The 21278-nt window shown below is 40.3% G+C and overlaps 1 protein-coding gene and 1 long non-coding RNA gene across 2 annotated transcripts; one reads left to right on the top strand and one right to left on the bottom strand.

Moving 5' to 3' along the window:
- Positions 1-5887: 5887 nt before the first annotated feature.
- Positions 5888-7528, bottom strand: si:dkey-103k4.2. Its single transcript, XM_042712000.1, has 4 exons — positions 7434-7528; positions 6968-7291; positions 6640-6771; positions 5888-6462 (listed from the first exon to the last, which is right to left on the bottom strand). Exons 1-4 carry the CDS (start codon positions 7456-7458, stop codon positions 6377-6379), a joined length of 567 nt encoding a protein of 188 aa, XP_042567934.1. The 5' UTR covers positions 7459-7528; the 3' UTR covers positions 5888-6376.
- A 1184-nt stretch (positions 7529-8712) lies between these two features.
- On the top strand, positions 8713-13188 carry LOC109096454. Its single transcript, XR_006153202.1, has 5 exons — positions 8713-8967; positions 9162-9372; positions 11421-11461; positions 11544-11870; positions 12068-13188. It is a non-coding gene; the product is annotated as an uncharacterized LOC109096454 (long non-coding RNA).
- Positions 13189-21278: the final 8090 nt, after the last annotated feature.

Below are 21278 nucleotides of genomic sequence, written 5' to 3'. Positions count from 1 at the left end.
GAGAACTGAGACAGGCCTACACATCTGAAGATACTGGCATGTGGTTTAAGGTTAAACCTCCACTGTTGACAAAGGTGAGAGACCTTATTTGTCATTGGCTATCAACTGACCAAGTGACCAACTAGTGGAACATATTTCTGGATTTCCTGATCATTGTTTTTTATTGCCACACATACATTTATAAACAATTATGATGAGAACATCAATATAAATGTAAAACAGTCAGGTCATTACAACAAAAAATACAATACAAATACAAGGTGTGACTCATGCTATTTTCTTTTTTTGAGATTTTCAAATGTTTTTAATTACATTCAACTCACAAAAGCTACAATTTTGTGCTCAAAAATATAGTAAAAACAATAATATTGTTTTTGTATTTTAATATATTTTAAAATGTTATTTATTCTGGTGATGCAAATCGTCTCTAGGTTACGTATGTAACCCTAGTTCCTCGAGGGAACGAGACGCTGCGTCGAACGCTTTGGGGAACGCGTCTAGCGTGAGCGACTCTGAATATCGTGTGAAATCAGTCCAATGAAAGAGCGTGGAACGTCGAACGCTTTGGGGAACAAGTACCAACGCTGCCAGACTACCAAACCCCTGCCTAGTGTGTATCCGCAGAGCACAGCTTAGGACGAGAGGACGGATGCGCCTGGAGTGACCGGCATGTCTAAGCCATAAAATCTTGCGAATGTAGAGGGCGTGGACCACCCCGCAGCGTCGCAGATGTCCAGCATGGAAACACCTGCGAAAAAGGCCTTGGAGGTCGCCATACCCTGTGTGGAGTGAGCCTTGGCTCCCAACAGCGGGGGACGACCAGAGGACTCATAGGTGGCGTTGATAGCCTCGACTATCCAATGACTAATAGACTGCTTAGAAGCAGGAGAACCCCTCTTGGGGGGACCATAGCATACAAGCAATTGGTCTGTTTTTCTCCACAGGGAAGCTCTGTGGACGTATGCGTCCAGTGCTCGAACTAGACACATACAATTTAGCTTCTCTTGGTCGGGCTCCCGAAAGGGAGGAGGACAGAAAGCCTGCAGCACTACAGGTTGTGGTGTGCCAGAGGGGACCTTAGGAACATATCCCGCTCTAGGGTATATGAACGCTTTGGCCATGCCAGGTGCAAAGTCCAGATAAGTAGGGGCCACTGAGAGGGCCTGCAAGTCTCCTACTCTCCTCAGAGAGGTAATGGCCAACAGAAAGGCGGTTTTAAGTGTCAGATGTCTGTCTGAGATATCTTGAATAGGCTCAAATGGAGGTCTGCACAACGCCTCTAGCACCACAACCAAGTCCCACGGGGGAATACGGGACCGTACTGGAAGTCTCAGCCTCAGCGCACCGCGGAGGAAACGTGTAACTAATGGGTGTCTTCCCAAAGACTGACCATCGAGAAGGGCGTGGTAGGCCGCAATGGCCGCCACGTAGACCTTCAGCGTGGAGTGGGTCAACCCTGCAGAGAGCCTGGCCTGTAGGAACTCCAGAACTGTACCAACTGGGCAGTTTACTGGGTCTAGCTGGCGGTCTCTGCACCATGAGGTGAAGAGTTTCCACCTCAGGGCGTACAGTTTCCTCGTTGAGGGAGCTCTGGATTGGAGTAGGGTCTCAACAACCTCGGTTGAGAGACTGGATGCTATGAACTGCGCCCCCTCAGGGGCCACACACACAGCTTCCACAGCTCCGGGCGAGGGTGAATTATCGTGCCCTGCGCCTGTGAGAGTAGGTCTGTCCTGATCGGTATCTCCCAAGGAGAGCCGTCGAGGAGCGAGACCCAAATCTGCGAACCATACTCGGCCCGGCCAGAACAGGGCTACTAACAATAGACGGACCCCGTCCCGGCGTACTCTCGCCAGAACTCCCGGGAGCAGAGCAATAGGGGGAAATGCGTACAGACGAAGCCTCAGCCAGGTCTGTACCATAGCGTCCAGTCCCAGGGGAGCTGGATGAACTAGAGAGAACCAGAGGGGACATTGCGATGTCTCTTGAGTCGCAAAGAGGTCCAAAAACTCTCCATATCTGCTTCACCACCTCAGGGTGAAGCCTCCATTCTCCAGGCCTCGGCCCCTTCTCGACAGTATGTCTGCTCCAACATTCAACCTCCCAGGAAAATATACTGCTCTGAGCTAGAGGAGTTTATCCTGGGACCACAGAAGGATCTGGTGTGCCAGCTTGTACAAGGGGCACAAACGCATACCTCCCTGCTTGTTGATATAAGAGACCACCGCTGTGTTGTCGGTGCGCACCAACACATGGTGACCTCTCAGGTCTGGGAGGAATATTTTAATGCTTGATGCACAGCTAGCATCTCTAGACAACTGATATGCCATGTAGAATGGCGACCGCTCCACAGACCGCGGGCAGGGTGGCCACTCATGACCGCACCCCAACCAGTGAGGGATGCATCCGTCGCTAGTGTTACACGGCGACCAGGAGCACCCAGCACCGGGCCCTGATTCAATAAACAAGGTTTCTTCCACATGTCTAAGGCACGGAGGCAGCGCCGCGTGACCTTGATAGTTCGAAGTGGATTGCCCCTCGGGGAAAATCCCTTGGTCTTGAGCCACCACTGTAGGGGTCTCATGTACAGCAGGCCAAGAGGTATCACGTTGGACACAGCTGCCATCAGACCCAACAATCTCTGAAATTGTTTGACAGTGAGTGACTGGCCTTCTTTTGACTCTCTCGACTGAGATGAGGATTGACTCGATACGAGCAGGGGACAATCGTGCCTGCATCGTGGTCGAATCCCATACTATGCCTAGATAGGTGGTTCTCTGAACTGGAGAAAGTACACTCTTCTTGGCGTTCAGTCTCAAACCCAGCTCCCCCATGTGGGCGAGAACGACATCTCGATGTCGAACCGCCATCTGCTCTGATTGAGCTAAAATCAACCAATCGTTGATATAATTTAGTATGCGGATGCCCCGCAGTCGCAGTGGAGCCATTTGAGCAGCATCCACGCACTTCGTAAACGTGCTGGGTGAGAGTACAAGGCTGGACGGAAGTACTCAATATTGGTACACTTCGCCCTCGAAAGCGAACCTCAGAAACTTCCTGTGTTGTGGAAGGATGGAGACATGGAAGTATGCGTCTTATGAGATCTGTCATAACAAACCAGTCCTCAGACCTGATTTGTGGTACAACATGCTTTAGAATAAGCAGTTTGAACTTCAGCCTCATAACTGAGCGATTTAACTGATGTAGATCTATGATCGGACGCAACCCCCCTCATCCTACCTTGGAACTTGTGAAATACCGGCTGTAAAACCCCGGATTCCCTGTCTTGAGGAGAGACCACCTCGATGGCCTCCTTCCCTAATAGGGTATTCACTTTTTGTTCCATAACCAGAGCCTGCTCGGGTCCAACCAACGTCGGAATAACCCCTTTGAATTTCGGCGGTAAGAGCCGAACTAAAAGCAATAGCCTTATTGTCATATGCAGGACCCATTTGAGATACATCTGGCAGTCATTCAGCTGCTGCTAAATGATCTATTAAGGGAATCAGTCTCTCGAGACGGACCTCTGGTGTAACTGAGGCAGCTAAATCGGCGCCTGAAGTAGAACACCATTCCCAGCAGCCGATCTAACTACTTTAGAGACCCCCGAAGGGGTTGCGAGCCTCTCAGCACCGCTACGCTCGCGGGCGGAAGAAACTGAGAGCAGCGCTCGCTGGAAACCGCTGCGCCCTGGAGCTCTGGCAGGGTTGGCAGATCGACTTCCCGAGGGCACTGAGGAGAGACGGGCACCGTGTAATGCGTGTAAACACCACTCTAACCCAGTAGGGGTCGCCCTCTGCAGTCGTGACCGATGTGTCAGGACTTCTTAGCCGAGGACCTCCCAGCCTAAAGCACAGCCCTCAGATCGGGCTTAGGATGGGAAACCCTGGCCCAGATCTTTGCCTCACCAACCGGTCCCGACGCGGGGGAGCGCGGGCGGCAACACTCTGATTCTGTGCCTCCCTACATGAGGAGATGGTACACAGAGAGGGCTGCTCCCGCCCAGCAGCCCCTCCAGTATATATAACTCTCAAAGTGAGATAAATGTCATTATATTCCTCAGAATTTAATGCAGTCACACAATCAGACAAGTATACACGGTCTGGATTGTGATACAATTCATATCGAAAGTGATATATATCAGACTTCTCAAAGTCAGGTAAACACTGAATTTAATTCCTCAGAATTAAATGCAGCTAAACAACCAGACAAGTATACATGGTCTGGCGTGGTAAGATTCAGATCAAGAATCAAAAAATGATATATCTAACTTCTCTCAGTCAGATAAATGCCTCATTTAATTCCTCAATATTAAATGGAGCCAAACAAGCAGACGAGTAAACACGGTCTGGCTTGTGATACAATTCATATCTAACTTATCATAGTCAGATAAATACTGAATTTAATTCCTCAGAATTAAATGCAGCTAACCAATCAGACTAGTAAACACGGTCTGGTTTGGTAAAATTCACATCAAAACTGAAAGTGATGTCATATAGGCGTTGCCTCGGCAGCGCGCGAGCCGCTTAGTCACACAAACAGTATTAATCTCCTCGGAGATAAATAGCTGCAGCTGCGAGTTCACGGTCAGAGGGGGAAGGAACCGCAGCGCGGGCTTCCGAGCCTCGAGAACGAACTCTAAATCTAGGGAACACGGGTGAGATAGGAAAAGCCATCTCCAGCCCGTCCCCAGATATGTCAGAAGCACAGTCAGCCCCCTTATTTTTCCCGCGAGCGAGCTGACTGCGCGAGCTGCGCTCCTCATTAATGCTGCTCGTTATAATGTTTAGGCATAATATGCTTGTGAAACTGATGTCTGTGCAACTGAGGTTTATGCAGCTGATGTTTGTGTAACTGCGAACTCATCGACGCCCTCCGTGTCAATCTCCTCGGAGAAAGAAAGGCGGTGCGTCGCGGCCGTTACTCGGGTGGAAGGAACGCAGCGCGGGATTACGAACCCAGAGATCAGGCAGATCTGGCTGGTGAGGTAGGAGATAGGGCAGCGCCCGTCTCCATTCCCTCCAGCAGATCTATCTGCGAACCCAGCGAATGCAGGCGCCGCTCCGCCTCGGCGAAAAGCGGGACCAACACCGCGAGGAACGCTGGCGAAGACCCCCTCTCGAGGAAAGCCCTCCGGGGATCGAAGCGTCCGCACTGGCCGTACACAGTGCAGGCAGACGGCTCCCTCAAGAGCCGAATCAGCGTGCTTCGATCCCAGGCAGATCGCGCACAGACTGTGTGTATCCCCACTCGTGATGTAGCGAGGTCAGGGAGGAACACACAATCTGAAACGCTGATCTGGATTCGCCTTTCAGATGTCTCATCTTAGCTTTGCTCTTTGACTATTGCTTACTCTTTGAGGAGCTAATAGTGACAAACAACAATAAATAAGACTGACAAGACAGAATGACATGCACACACAGAGCGCTTGCTGAAGACGCGAAGCTGATGCCAGCTGCGCGGCATGTGCTTTTATAGCTTCCTGGTCGCTTACGTCACCCCGCCCGTGACGTCACGCTCTTTCATTGGACTGATTTCACACGATATTCAGAGTCGCTCACGCTAGACGCGTTCCCCAAAGCGTTCGACGCAGCTCGAGTTCCTGAAGAGGAACTGAATTTTCATTATCATTACTCCAGTCTTCAGTGTCACATGATCCTTCAGAGATCATTCTGAAATGCTGATTTGCTGCTTAAGAAACATTCCTTATTGTTGCTTAATATTTCTGCAGAAACCATGATATACTACCATTCAGATGTTTGAGTTGTTTAACCACACTGTGCAGCTTGTACATTTTTTTTTCAAATTAAAAAGTATGTACAAAACAATTTGTCAATTGTCACATACAGTACATATATGTAGCATGATTCATAATAATACTAATAATAATTACTAAATACATCTACATATTTTATTTGGAATATATATAAAAATCAATAATAATTTATAATGAACATTCACCATAGAACAGCAGACTTAAGACAGAAAGTCAGTTTATTGTTAGATAGAAACACATTTTAAATGAAGCAGGTCTTCACAGCAGACTTGAAAACAGAAGGACCATTTACCAATGAATGTGATGATGATGTTTAATACATGTCTGTTCATACAATCATCATAAGAGCAGCTAAACTGTATCTTTTTCCTGGTCTATACAAATCAACTTTCTAAATTAGTTTAAAAGAAAGCTTTTTACTTAAAGAGTAACACACAGCTTCAGTCTATTATACTCCTGCAATACATTTCTTGACTTAAGTTACATTAAGCACACAATAAACCACATGATATTTAAGAGCATGTTATATAATCACAAAACTCATGGGTTTTGGTGATTTCACATACATTTACCTTATTGTGATACTAATCGGTTAGGGTCTTATAATTTATATACAACTTGTGTCCACTGTACATCAGCATTATAAAAGTGTTTTTCCAGCCGTTGTGTTTTTCCAGTGGCAAAAACTAAGAATGAGACAGTTACAAAACGTTATATGATCCATTCTCAAATTAACATAAATGACACTTAAATGACTAAATAATGGAAACTACAAAATGACAACAATTACACTTGTCTATCGAGAAGAGCATCGATGTTTGAAACTATTTTAATTTTATTTTTCTTAAAGAAGAATAACTCACCGATCAGTGCAATGAACAGAAGTCCATTCATCAGGCCAGATATGATGATGATAATAATCTGCCATTGTGTTTGATCCTGATCAGTAAACTCCAGCACTGTATGACTGTGACGCTCAGTCAGTTGAGCTGATTCTGTAATGAAAATGTCCACAGTCTTACTATATCACACAATGACTGCAATATCGATCAGATTATTATCTCAGAGCAAACAAATGAGATGCCTAGTTATGTTTTTACTGAAACAAACAAACAAACAAACACACACACACTAAGTAGTTGATAACAAATGAAAATGATCACAGAGCAAAAAAAAAAAAAAAAAACTCACCATTGAAGTATATTCTGGTGCTGTTGCTGAGTTTTGGAGGTGTTTCTGTGCTCATACAGTAATAAACTCCTAATTCATCAGCAGTCACATAATCAATAACCAGACGATGTTTAAACTGCACTGAATATTTGTTTCTGAATGTTTTATTAGGGTAAAAAGGTGGTTTGGGGGTTGGGAATGATAGTAGAATCACTGTCGGAGGATCTGCTGTTTTCAGTAAAATCCAATAAACCTCATTTTCATCAAGATCACAGTTTATGATCACATTTGATCCCAGATCAGTCAGTAGATCTGAAACTGCAACTTGACAACAGATAAATACATCTATAATAAATAAATAAATAAATAAACATGCATCATAATTAAGATTACCTACTCACAACCACAATAAAACTTAAAACAATTCATGACCATTTGAAGTTTATAACCAGCATGTAAATATATTAATATCATGTAATAAACTCACAGAGTTGAAGCTGAATGATCTTCATGTTGTCGTGATTAAAACACTTCAGAATGAAATCTCTTTCTCTCTCCACAACAGTTAAGATGAATCTACTGCAGCTCTGAAGCAAAGACAGGAAGACGAAAAAAAAAACCAAGTAAAGTCAAGTTTACTCTGACCACACTGTACACACCTCAACACTTAATGCCCACCATCTTCACTTCATCAGGAAATTATTATGTGCATTGTTGTTTATAGTTAGCCCTTTCTTTGCTATAAAACCTTTGATCTTGTTAACCATATGAATGTGATGTGTGTTTCTTAAAACTGACTGCAGAGAAACATCCACTGATTCTCCTGATTCTGGAGCTGTTACTGTCACACAGAACTTCAGGACTGATTCTGTGGAGTCTCAGGAGGACTGTTGAACAAACTCACAGTTACAGAGTTCTCTCAAAGTCACTAATTCTCTGTTTGACTTGATAAAACACGTCATTCACTTCTTGCATTTATTTCGATCACACCACAAGATGACACTGTGCCCTCAAAGCTCCACCCTTCCTTGACTAAGAAGCATTTAGAGCTGGACTTTTTATGTTTATTTATTATTATTTTTTTTTTTTTTTTTTTTTTTTTTTGCAAAAATGATATTACACTGCTTCTTGCACGTTTTCTAGATTCAAAGTGAAATGTCCAATGAGTGGAGCTAAAAAGCGTGATACATTTTCTCAGAAGCAGATAAACAAAATGTTTTATTACACTGGATCATGCACAGATGTCCACTGAGTGGCGCTAAAAGGTTTATGCTTCATCACTTTAGTAAATAACGTACCTACACTAAACCCTACCTGACAGTGTTAACAAAAGCAAATGTGCATTTACAAACACATTCACTGAAGCAGCCATACCATTTTACCTTGTTTTTACACACTCTTTGCTCTTTTGTCGAGCTGTGTTTCAAGTGCTCCACAACAGCATGGCCATTTGTGACTTTCTCTTCAATGATTCAGTGATCTTTACCAAAAATTTACAGTAATGCAAAAATACTGAATGATGTCATCATGTGAGACACAAACTAAATGAGTCAAAAGTAAAAGTATTTATTTAAGAACCTGACTGATGTTGCTGATATCTGCTGATATGTACATAAACACACATTAATGAAATTTAAATGTCTGTATGTTTGACCATTTTGTTTCTCTCTCTTACAGTTTCTCTTCAGGGTGAGGGTATAACTGGAAGATCTCATTGATGTCATTCTCTCACAGTGACCGAAAAAGACAAAGATAAAAATACAAAGGGAGTTGCTGTCATTTGTTTCTCGCTAAACGCACTGTCATCTGGTCACTCAGCAGCTCATCTGGTCTGACAACTATTTGGAAAGTTAAAGTCTCTGCTTCCATCAATCCAATCCAGTATAGCACTGTGTCTACAAGCACTTCAGTCTGTGAGGATAAATACAAGAGAGAGAGAGAGAGAGAGAGAGAGGAACTATGAGGCAGATCTTTCTGGATTTCTGGATCCCAGATATGAAGACAAATAAATCTCCACACAGGTAATTACATCTCAACCATTGATATATTTTCTATATTGATTGATTGATTGATTGACTCTCTTCAGAAAAGAGTATCTAATGTGTTTTCTGTTCTCTCAGCTGCATCTTTTGGTGTCATTAATAAACACAATCTGAAAGGCTAATTCATGATTGTATGGCTTGTTTTCAATTCTCTCTCTTTAATGTCTCTGCAGGTCTTGAATGAGGATGTTACTGGAAGCTCTGTGTTCTTGTCCTGCTCTTACAGTGACCATAAACTGAATTCAAGCATGACTGTTTTGAGACCCAGTTAAAGCAGGAATATATTAAACATCATTCAGAGAAATGATTCACTTGAGGATCAGGATCCAGAATACAGCGTTTCCCAGAAGAGTCGACGAAAGGAAGCTTCACTCCAGCATTCATGTAAGTTGTGTTTTGTGTGTGTTTGTTTATTTATTTATTGATTGATTTATTGTTTGTTCATGGTGGTCTGATGTTAGTCTTTTATTTATTTATTTATTTTTTTTTTTGATGATACATCTGGTCGAGCCTCATGTTATTTCAGCCACATTTTAAGGTTGACATTTATTATATACTTAGTGTTCAATACATAGATGATGAAACACTGTGAGTGTGTTTTGATAATAATAGTTATTGTTGTTGTTTTATTCATTATTATTGTGAATATTTTGTGTGTGAAAAAAAGCTTTCTTTTAATTTTAAATCTAAAACACTGTTATTTTTCTGAATGATATGACTCAAAAGTTGTAAAACATGTAAAAGTCAAATTCTCTCTGAGAAGTCTTAAATATACGTAAACTTAGGAAGACGAACTATAACAGTGAGACGATCATTTCCGAATATTTCACATGATTGCTGGTTGCTGAGGTGCGCATGGCATATTGATACGGAAGTGTTACGATACTTCCTGTTGTGTGAAAAAGTATTATTTCACCTCCATATCAGACATATTTATATGCTATATATTTGAATGTATTATATATGAATAATATTTGGGCATCATGATCTTCAGGTATGTTTGATGAATTCAGAATGAAACGCTGTTTTGACAGACGAGTCGTAGTTTCTCTGTACTGAAGGCCTGATGTATCCGTGTTTGGCCTGGTTTGTTTTGATCCTCAACTGCTTTATTAAACAAGCATATGTCATATGTCAATTAGCCCTGCATCGTTCATAAATTTTATTTATTGTGTTTTTTTCTAAAAGTTTCATCAGTTCATTCTGCTTTTTATGCAGTTTAGCTGCAGATATAGCCTGGCACATCTATGTGCTCGAGATCACTTCTCTTTCTGTGCGAAAACTGCTTTATCTCATTTTTATAAAATAAAATGCTATAGTATTTAACTTTTCCTCTTCATTGGCGAATTATGATCCTGAAAGGAAACGCGCCCGATGTCTGTTTGCTAAAGCAACAAACGCTACTTTCATGCATCTGATTATCAGATAAACCTTGCGCTCTTATTTCAAGGTTGTTGTTAATGCTGTGGTTATTTTAACAGTTTCCTTCACACATTCGGTTAACATTGTTAAAACATATTTATCATTCAATGGAACTGTGCGTATGCTTTAGACACTTACATTTCTGCTCCGTCCATGCAATATGTGTATGTTTTTAAAGCAGTGCATGTGTTGGCCCCTGCTTATGTGTCTGAGCTCATTGCTGTTCGTCAAGCACCTAGGTCTCTAAGATCCAATAATAAGTTATTGCTTACTGTCCCACGTACACATTTAAAGTTATAAGGGGATCAGGCCTTTGCTGTTGTGGGGCCGAGGCTCTGGAATAGTCTACCTCAGGAAATTAGAGAGGTCTCATCTTTAAATCCTTTAAAGTTGAAGTCAAAAACTACTTCTTGTCTTTAGTCTTTGAGAGGGTGGGCTAGTTTTTGTTGTTTAATAGGATGTATCTTGTTTTAATAAAGTGTTTTTTTTTTTATTGTACAGCACTTTGGTCTTCAGGTGCAGTTGTAAAGTGCTCTATAAATAAATATTATACGCAGCTTTCGACTGCTCAGGTAACATCGTCGGTAAGATGCAGAGAGCCATTGAAAAACTACAGAAAAGTAAAACTTCTTCACTTTAGCATTACTGGCCACGAGTCCTTAGGAGAGATCACACATCAGCTGCTCAGTGTAATCCTGTGACAGTCACAGGCGGTAAAGAGTGGAGCGGATGAAGGAGAGATGAGAGGCACGAACACTGTTCAGGGTCTCCATTAATTCGTGCTTGTAGTCATTTAATGTGTATAAATTTTGAAAGCATTGAATCGCTATAGAAATCACGATTCATTTGATTTTTAGCATTTTAAATTGATTAGTGTCTGAAATCAGCGATTCACAATTCAAAAATCATGTTTCAAGATCGATGCATATGCATCACGGTTTGTAATCGATGCATCAATAAAACGAGTGAATCGTTACACCACTATTAACCAATGTTTTCTGTTTCTGCAGTTGCTGTTTCATCTGTGTGTTTGCAGTGCTGGTAAATAAAGGTGAGCAAGAAGCAAACTACATTTGAAAGATTAATTAATGCTTCATGTGTAAACTGTGTGTTTACAGTTTGTGTGATTTCAGTGTGTCTGCAGGTCACAGTAGAGGGTTTTATTGGTGGTTCTGTCGTTCTGCCGTGTTCTTCAGCTCAACATGATCTTAAACTTCAAGATATTGAAGTGTTTTGGAGACACAATGGCAGCAAAATTGTATTTGATATAATTCCACACAGTAATGGACCAGTGACACAGGATCCAGAGTACAAGAACAGAGTTGAATCTTTCCCTCAGGAGTATATGAGAGGAAACTTCAACATCAAACTGAACAATCTTCAACACACTGATGCAGGACAATACATCTGTTACATCTCACACTCATCTGAATATCAGACTGTAAAGCTGATCATCAATGGTATGTGAAACTAGTTGATTAGTGCATGAATGTTTTAATTTAAATTTGTTTGCTTCAAATTCTAAATACTGCAAGTGTTTGATCCAATATCTGAAGTTCACCAGTGACGCTCCAGTCTCAATGCTGATGTATATAAATTATAGATGGATCCTTTATCACGATGAGGTAATGGTTATTATTATTTTTTTCATTTTCAGGATCAATATCCACTGAACGAGGAACAGAACAGGAGGAAATGGTGCCATCACTGCCTTTGCTCTTGGTTTGCATTATATTACCTGTTATTGTATTTGTAGTGGTTGTTCTTTTAATTGCAGTTTTCTGGAGAAAAAAGCACTCAATCAGCCGGGCAGCTGGAAACAGTGTGAGTTCAGCCACTCCTGAGGTTGTGAGCCCTTGTGCACAATTTAAACCAGCAGTCGGTAAATGAAAAACTGCACTTTTATGCAGCAACTGCATGAGCTTTTGCATTAAAAATTGAGTCAAAGGAGGTTGGTGCTTTCATTGTTGTTGCCGCAGCTTCGGGTAGAAAAATAAAAATAAAGTCTAGTAAGTAAAGGATTTGTTTGAAGAACAGAAAACAGCTAGAATGAGTGTGTTTCTGTATCTTCCTTATGTTCACTCTATAAGGCTACCTAGCAATCTCTAGTGATGTGGCCTTTCATGGTTTTGGAATTCAAGTCAATTCCCAAAAAATTATCAGGAGCTCGCAAGGTGCTCTACTTATTCATAAATCAATATTGTAATTAGTCTACAGCTGTTTTTGCAGGAAACGTCATTCTTCAACACATGTCATATCTGTAAAGGAGAGAAGGTCTCATAAGTTGCTTGAAGGCTTAAAAAATGACCTTAAACTGATATGAATTTTCAAGCACAAAGGGAAAGCAACTATAGTGAAGCATTAATCATTGGCTTGGCTTTTCAGAAATGTTTAGTTTGCATAACATCACATTTGCAGTGCATTTAGATTCTTAAAACAATGTTTATGTTTGTAACATTGCCTAAATATCGTTATAACAACAGCACCATATAAACTACTTACCTGGTCATATAAAATTTTTGTGAATATTCATCTTTATTTCAATATTTATTTTAGTTTTAGGAGTGTTAGATGTTTTGATGTTGTTAGCAACTTTCACACTGATAAGACAATCGATTTATATTGAACATGTTTTATTTGTAAGAGCTGTTAACTATATTTTAAATGTACTACAATGTTCTCAGGTATATACATTGAAAATGAGGACCATTGCGTCTTACAGTATGTAGACAAGCTCTTTCTGTTCAAGACCCAATAAATCATGTAAATAAAATCGAATCTGTCAAAGTTGTTTGGATATTTCTAATCTTATGTGAATCCAGTAGATGAGGTAACACCTGAGTAGTTAGGGTTTCACAATTATTATTAAATTTAATACATTTAGGTCTAACACATACTGTAAAGCCTTGTGAGTTATGAGCTAACAGACAATGTTGTGATTTCAAGGAGTTTTGTGATTAAAGAACACAATATGGATGCTGTCCATTTTCATCAAGAATGCTTGTGTAAAAGACTGAGGTCCTGTCCATGAGTCCAGCTTTACCGGTTTGTTTAACTTTCGTTGTTTGTCAGTCACAAATGAATGGGGGCTTGGGCCAGAAACTACACCAGAATCACTAAAAATGACCCAAGTGCACAAGAAATGGGGTAAAAGGGTCTCCGTTATCAGATTATTATTATTATTTTTTTTTATGTATTTCTAAGATGATATAGTAAATATCACACAAGCAATAGTGTTGTTTTTCTAAAAATCAGCATGATCACAGATGTGATATTGATTTTATACAACCTACTTTAGGTCACCCTAGAAACAGTCCATAAAGGATTTTGTCTCTTTGTGGTTTGTACATACAGTAAACCGATGTATTCTTGTCAACAACATGATGTGTTATTTATAGTTGTTATAATTTCCACTGTAGTTTTCTTGAGAAAAACATGCTCAAGCAGCCACAGGGTCATAAGAAAAAAAAAAAAATCATGCTTTTGAAAATCAGAATTGATCTAAGGTAATATCTATCTATCTATCTATCTGAGAAACGTCCTGGTGCTGAGTGTTGCCACATCAAGCGCCACTCCTTAATAGTAAATGAAAAACATCAGGTAAAGACGTCAGTTCATACTTCTGTCAAATGAAAAAGCAAACAGGATCTTTGTATTTAAGAACCAGTGTGATGAGAATAGACATCAAAAGCATTTAATTGACATCAGTCCATATAATACAAAACCACATGCTATATAATACATACAGTACAAAAAGATCTGCTTGCATTCAAGATATTTATTGGATGAATGCAATGTCAAACTGAAACAAATATTTATCCAATATCAGTGTGTAATATCCTTTGATGCATCACAAATGTGGAGACATGGAGATAATTTACTTAATCTTTATTAACAGATGCAGAGCGGACAACGCATCTCGACATCGTCACAGCAGATGACCTACTGACCCCGGAACAACACTCATCAAGAGAAAAGGTAACATAAGTAAACCCATGCCGCCCTCTACTGGAAAACTTTGTCAAATGCATCCCATTAACTACACAATGGGGTTAAAAAAAGCGTGCTAAACAATTTAATTGTATGCTATTGGCTGTATGTTAGGGGCTTGTGTTTTTGAATCTTTTTAAAAAGATTGCTCTCCTAGGTTTCTGTGTATGAATGATGATGTAAGTGGAATTTCTGCATTCTTGTCATGTGCTTACATTGACAGTAAACAAAACCAAATGGCATGACTGACCAGATCGGTGCTCTTATGGTCTGCTATGTTTCTTAAGTATGAGCAGTTCAGCAACATGATCTGAGCAGTCAGAGATGCTGTGATGTTTTTACACCTGTTTGATATTATCACCACATAATCTTGTAGTGTGAGCGATGCTACAACAACAGCTGCTCTAATGATATCATGTAAATGAATGCAAGGTGATCAACATTTGATCATAATTAATTTACACTAATAAACTAACAAGAAAAATGTTTTTAAAATCTAAATAAGTGGTCTTTGCACTATACTTAACAGTGTGATATAAATACATACACATTTTTTGTTGTTGGTTGGAGTTGTCTCTTGGCCAAAGATCTTGTAGTTTGTGCACCTTGTGGTGTAGTATGAGCGCTGCTAAAACAAGAAAACAACATGATTCATGTAGTCTTATACCCTAACATTAGCCTGAAACCCAAACTTGAAATCTGACTGGCTGATAGGGATTCTGATCCGGGACCAACAAGGATGTTTGTCCAGGAAACATGTCCTAATTGGCAAAATCACATTCACTTCTAAGTAAATGTTCTTCAGGGTAAGTCCCAAATGTGCTCTTTGCCCTTCTATGTCAAACATACAGTATATGTTTTGCCATGTTTTTCAGTAAAAGTGTCTAAACATCCCTAAAACAATATAAGTTCAACTGAGAAGCAAAATTATTTAAGATATTAAGCCTTGTTTGCAGAGAATAATCTGCTTGAATTAAGTCAATAGCAAATCAAATTGTTCTTAAGCATTTAAAACAAAATATATGTTTTACTGAAAACGGAAAATAGTTAATTATTGTAATAAATGCTCTAATATAGAAAGTCTCTTTCCAAGTTGTCTGAATAGGACTTTGTCTCTCTGTTGTGTGGTTAAACTTAAAAAAATAAATAAATAACCAAATGGTATTTATATTAAAGAGAGAAAGAGCACAATGTAAGTGATACTGTAGATTCACTTTCACAGTAACAGTATCATTCAGTCTAACCTATATAAAATGTATGAAGAAAAATGCCAAGACCCAAAAAACAAGCCAGATAAGACTGTGGCCCCTTCCTATTTCTCTAATGTTCAAACTTACATTAACGGTGGAGGAAAAGCAGACTCTGTCTCTTAGAAGGCCGACCTCTTCTTTTCTTGATCCTGATTCTTCTGATTCATGTGGAAAGTCAGAACTGCACTCATGTGGAAAGTCCCAGCAATCTGTGCAAGAAAGTCACAATCAAGATATGATTATGCCATTTTAAGGTATCTATATATTCATGCAGACAGACACATTTATACTATAATATATTGTGCAAGATACACACGTAACTGCTTATGATCAGCCTACATGGCATCAAGAAACCCAGCAGAATTTCCAGATTATGCATTTATCACCTAAAACAGGTCATATATGAAAATACATAAATAATCATTCATCTCACATGTAAGTTAATTTTGAGATAATATTCAGATACTATGTCTGTTCATTCTATAAATATATTCTAATTATTAGGTTGTATTATTTCTCTTTTTATAGTAATGATTTATTTAGAAAAATAAGCAAAATTGACTAAAAAGTGACTAAACTTTGCCCTCATTTTTTTAAAAGCAGGATACCGCAATAAATAAATAAAATAAAAAATAACTTACATTCTTACGATCTTGAAGTATACACTTACTGTAAACTAAATGCAGGGCTTGGAAAAACTCAAATATGGGTCTTACATGTCAAACATACAGTATATGTTTTGCCATGTTTTTCAGTAAAAGTGTCTAAACATCCCTAAAACAATATGTTCAAGTGAGAAGCAAAATTATTTAAGATATTAAAGGGTTACTCCACCGCAAGATGAAAAGTTTGTCATTATTCACTTACCCCCATGTCGTTCCAAACCCGTAAAAGCTTTGTTAGTCCTCGGAACACAATTTAAGATATTTTGGATGAAAACAGGGAGGCTTGAGACTGTCCCATAGACTGCCAAATAAATAACAGTGTCAAGGTATGAAAGTATGAAAAGCATCGTCAGAATACTCCATCTGCCATCAGTGATTCAACCGTAACGTTATGAAGCGACAAGAATACTTTCTGTACCAGCCGTGTCACAAGGATATGTTTTTTACGTGTATTTACGCTTTGGTTTGAAAGCAAACAGCGCATCAGCGCAGTGCGGCTGATACAGAAGTCTGTGTACTGCTCAGATTTGTCAAAATGGAGCTAGGCTGATTTGGAGAGACACAGAGGAGAGGAATTGTTGAATAAAGTCATTATTTTTGTTTTCTTCGTGTACAGAAGTATTCTCGTCACTTCATAACGTTACGGTTGAATCACTGATGGCAGATGGACTATTCTGATGATGCTTTTCATAATTTCCTGGAAAGTATTCTGCATGTATTCATATTACTTACAAAATGTGTATCATAAACTAGTGCAAAGACCTAGAATATATTCCTAGGTTGATCATCACTTTTGGCCACTACTGTACTGTATGCTCAAAACTAGAAAATAACTGTGTTACTCAATATTCAGACATAAAACAGTGAATTGTTTGAATGTTTGTATAATGTGTTTGTCTCTCTGTTGTGTGTCAGCATTCTTGACATTTCTGTTTGTATTGTTTGCAAAAGTAGTATTTCACCCTAATTCCTGAAATATTGATGTGTTATTTGTATACACTATATATGAATAATATTAGGGCATCATGATGATCAGGTATTTGTTATAAATTGCAAATGAAACACTTCTCTGCCCTGATGTTGTATTTGTCTTTGTTTTTCCCTTATTGTTTACAGTATAATCAGTTATTAATCTTTTATTGGTTCTCCATTGTATTTCATAGCAGTCATTATCCTGTGCATTCTTCAATAAGTGAAAGTGAAAGTCATGACATTTGCCAAGTATGGTAACCCATACTCGGAATTGGTGCTCTGCATTTAACCCATCCAAGTGCACACACACAGCAGTGAGAAGTGAACACGCCGTGAACACACACCCGGAGCAGTGGGCAGCTATATATCCAGCACCCGGGGAGCAACTCGGGCTTCAGTGCCTTGCTCAAGGGCACTTCAGCCATGGGTATTGAGGGTGGAAGAGAGCGCTGTTCATTCACTCCCTCCCACCTACATCTCCTGCCAGCACAGAGACTCGAACCTGCGACCTTCGGGTTACAAGTCCAACTCTCTAACCATTAGGCCACAGCTGCCCCCACAGCTGCCCCCAATAAGCTTTCACAAATTAAATAATTGAAACATGGGGCAGATGCAAAAGTTCTACACACAAATAAACAATATGCTTAAAAAAAAAATCTGCATTAACATAGTATCAATATATTTGAATAGAAGGTAAAAATATAAATTTTCTTAGGCTAAACAGCACTTTTGTCCACTACTGTATAAGAACATATGTGTGATAGTATAGAAAACGTGTTTATAGGATACAATTTTTAGGATTTTTCGACAACTGAATGTCTTACTAAAGTCATGGCAACATGGTGGGTGGAAAAAGAGATTTATAATATGAGATTTTTTTTTTACATTTTTAATTTTAATGGATTGAGTGATATAGGTAAATATACTGTCACATATTTGAAGAAAATGTCATTGCTTATAAATTAAATAAGAAAATGACAATTCTAAAGTTACAAAACAAACCTGCTGAACATGAAATTAAATGAAACATACCAGCTAAAGGGGGCCCTTTTTGTATAGGTGAACATATAACATTAGGTTGTTAAACATTTCATGAAACTGAAAATCTTTATCCACTCCTTATAGTCTTTTTCCTCAGAAATTCTGTGTTGTGTCCTGTGTCCTGGTTATCAAATTAAGGCATAAAACATTAATTTTATTTATCTTTAGATTTGTTTTCATAACAAATTATAACGTTTTCATAATATAGTATTTAGAATTAAAATTAAAACATAGAAGAAATGTTGTGATCATTCCTTAAAAATAAAGTTTTAATAATTTTAGTAGTAGTAGTAGTAGTAGTATGTACATTCTGCTGAACAAAATATATTTCTACTGCAATGTATTCAAGGTAAACCGGACTTTTATTTTGACGGGTTGCTGTGAATAGCTTCTGTGTCTAAATCATATGACGCTAGTTTTACTCAAATGAAATGGTAAAATACTCATGAAGTGACTCTCAGAGCAGTTCTGGAGATGGTGTTTGTGTATTTATGTCCTCATTTAATGAGATGACAGGAGCATTGCACGCTTCATCAGTGTGTGTGTGTGTGTGTGTGTGTGTGTGTGTGTGTAGTAAATGCAACCGTGCATCATTCTTTCATACAGAGATAGGATAGCTAATATGAGTTAATGCTCATCAGATCGCGTAAATCAGTGGAAAATTAATAGAAATTATAATTCTGTGTAAAGAAGTAAATTAAACTTGTATAAAAATATCAGTATTTTTCCAAATATGAACTAGAAGCTCTAATGGAAGCAATTCAGTGATGCTTGCACGTGACTGCCTGAGTTTTGTCGACAACCAGAGGCAGCACAAAATTTGGTGGAGGCACGGACCTGGCTGGCAGGCTGCATTGTGCCCCGCGACCTGCCGGTTGGAGCTCCAGAAGTGGACGTGAAAGTAAATGGAAAACCGTGCCGGGCCATCCTGGACTCCAGCAGTGCAGTCACTCTAGTACAGTCTCATATTCCTGCCCCACGAATGGAGTATAAAATCTTCCTCCCCATAACCTGTATCCACGGAGATACACGACAAGTTATAGCTCACAGAGTGACCATTTCTGCCGCTCCTGGTGCCTGGCCTGTGGAAGTTGGGGTGGTGAAGGATATTCCCATCCCCGTGCTGATCGGGAGAGACTGGCCCGGGTTTGACCGCCTGCTAGCTATGGCTACACAGCCTGCCAGCCCAAGAGGGGGCCGCCGAAGTCGGAGGGCCACGAAAGGACCTTGCCATCGCTCGGTGATCGAGCACATGAAGCAGATGAAGGAAAGGATCGACCGGGTCATGCCATTAGTCCGGGAACACTTGAGCAGGCTCAACAGCGCCACTACAACCAGGCAGCCCAACCACGGGAGTTCCAGCCTAGAGACCGAGTCATGATCCTAGTCCCCAATGCTGCGTGCAAGTTCCTTGCCACCTGGCAGGGTCTCTATATGGTGCTGAAAAAGATTGGGCCGGTGACTTAACGTGTGTGTCAGCCAGGAAGGAGGAGAGCCGAGCAACTCTACCACATCAACCTTCTGAAGAAGTGGGTTGGGACTAGAGACCAGCTCGCAGCCATTGCCATCTCTGATCCCATGGTTGTTGACGTCAACCCCCACTTCTTGGCTGCCCAGAAGAGGGAGCTGCTGCACCTGGTCGGTCAGTTCTCTGATGTGTTCTTCTCTCTTCCAGACCAGCGTCCTGCAGCATGACATCCGGAGCTATTGAGGAGGAAGTACAGCAAATGCTGAAGTTGGGGGTGATAGAACCATCACGTAGTCCATGGTCCAGCCCAATTGTGATGGTCCCGAAACCGGATGGCACCCTCCGTTTCTGCAATGAGTTCGATGGATACCCCATGCCTCGGGTGAATGAGCTGTTGGACCGGCTGGGAAGGGCCCGGTATATCTCGACGTTGGACCTCACCAAAGGCTACTGGCAGGTACCCCTCTCTGTAAATGCTAAACCTAAGACTGCTTTTTCTACCCCTAGTGGCCACTGGCAGTACCGGACTCTTCCCTTTGGCCTCCACGGGGCACCCGCCACGTTCCAGCGGATTATGGACATCCTGTTGCGGCCCCATCAGTCCTACGCCGCAGCCTATCTGGACGATGCCATAATCCACTTCGAGGCATGGGAAGACCACCTGGACCGGTTTACGGAGAGTGCTCTCGGAGCTCCGGAGGGCTGGACTCACCGCCAACCATCGCAAATGCCACCTTGCACTCTTCGAGGCGAAGTACCTGGGTACCAGGTTATCTTCAGAGAGCAAGTTGCTATGGTTACTAACATACCCTGAAAGTTCCCTCTATTTTGGAACCGAAAGCTGAGGTTATTCGTATAATTCAACCCAAACAAACCAATGTATTTCACACAACATACTATTCAGAACGAGTGAGAATCGTTGAAGAGTGGTGTAGGTTTAGCCTGTGACACAGTGATTGACACAAGGAGGGCAGGTTGTTTTTCTCTCTTAAATAAAAACAAACCTCTTGTCCATTTCATGTGAGTAGCCTATATGTGATAACAAATCAAACACAAAGCAATGAAGAGCAAACTTGTAAAAAAGTGTGGCTACAAAGCAAATGAAATGGCATTACATGTAAAAATCTCACACAGAACTGAATTTGTATGATTTTTGTCTTTAAGCACAATGTCAATTTTGTCTTTAATGCGCGCAATGCATATATATATATTTGAGGCCTAAATATCCTTTCACAATCCTTTTTAATATTTTATTAAATATAATTTCATTTGTACTTTGAAATCCTGATTTCATGAATAAACTGGAACTTCAGATGGAAGCTGCTTGAGTTTGTGTGATTATTATTATTTAATTGATGAGTCAGTGAAAGGTCAAACTCACTCTGACCTCATAAGCTTTTCAACACCTGACGCTAGGGCCGTAGTACTCGAGTCTGGACTCTAGACATTTTTCTATCGTCTCGAACTCGTTGGTGCTTGCAC

Source organism: Cyprinus carpio, chromosome A22 (assembly GCF_018340385.1).
Source record: "Cyprinus carpio isolate SPL01 chromosome A22, ASM1834038v1, whole genome shotgun sequence".
Classification (NCBI taxonomy): Eukaryota; Metazoa; Chordata; class Actinopteri; order Cypriniformes; family Cyprinidae; genus Cyprinus; species Cyprinus carpio.
This window is presented reverse-complemented; position numbering and strand designations above follow the sequence as displayed.

Bases quoted from the DNA above. Each gene is read 5' to 3' on its own strand.
- si:dkey-103k4.2 (XM_042712000.1), bottom strand. From the start codon at position 7,458: ATGAAGATCATTCAGCTTCAACTCT. The intron at 7,292-7,433 runs GTGAGTTTATTA...TATTTATTATAG, and splicing joins GATCATTCAGCTTCAACTCT to ATGTATTTATCTGTTGTCAA. The intron at 6,772-6,967 runs GTGAGTTTTTTT...TTTTCATTACAG, and splicing joins CACCAGAATATACTTCAATG to AATCAGCTCAACTGACTGAG.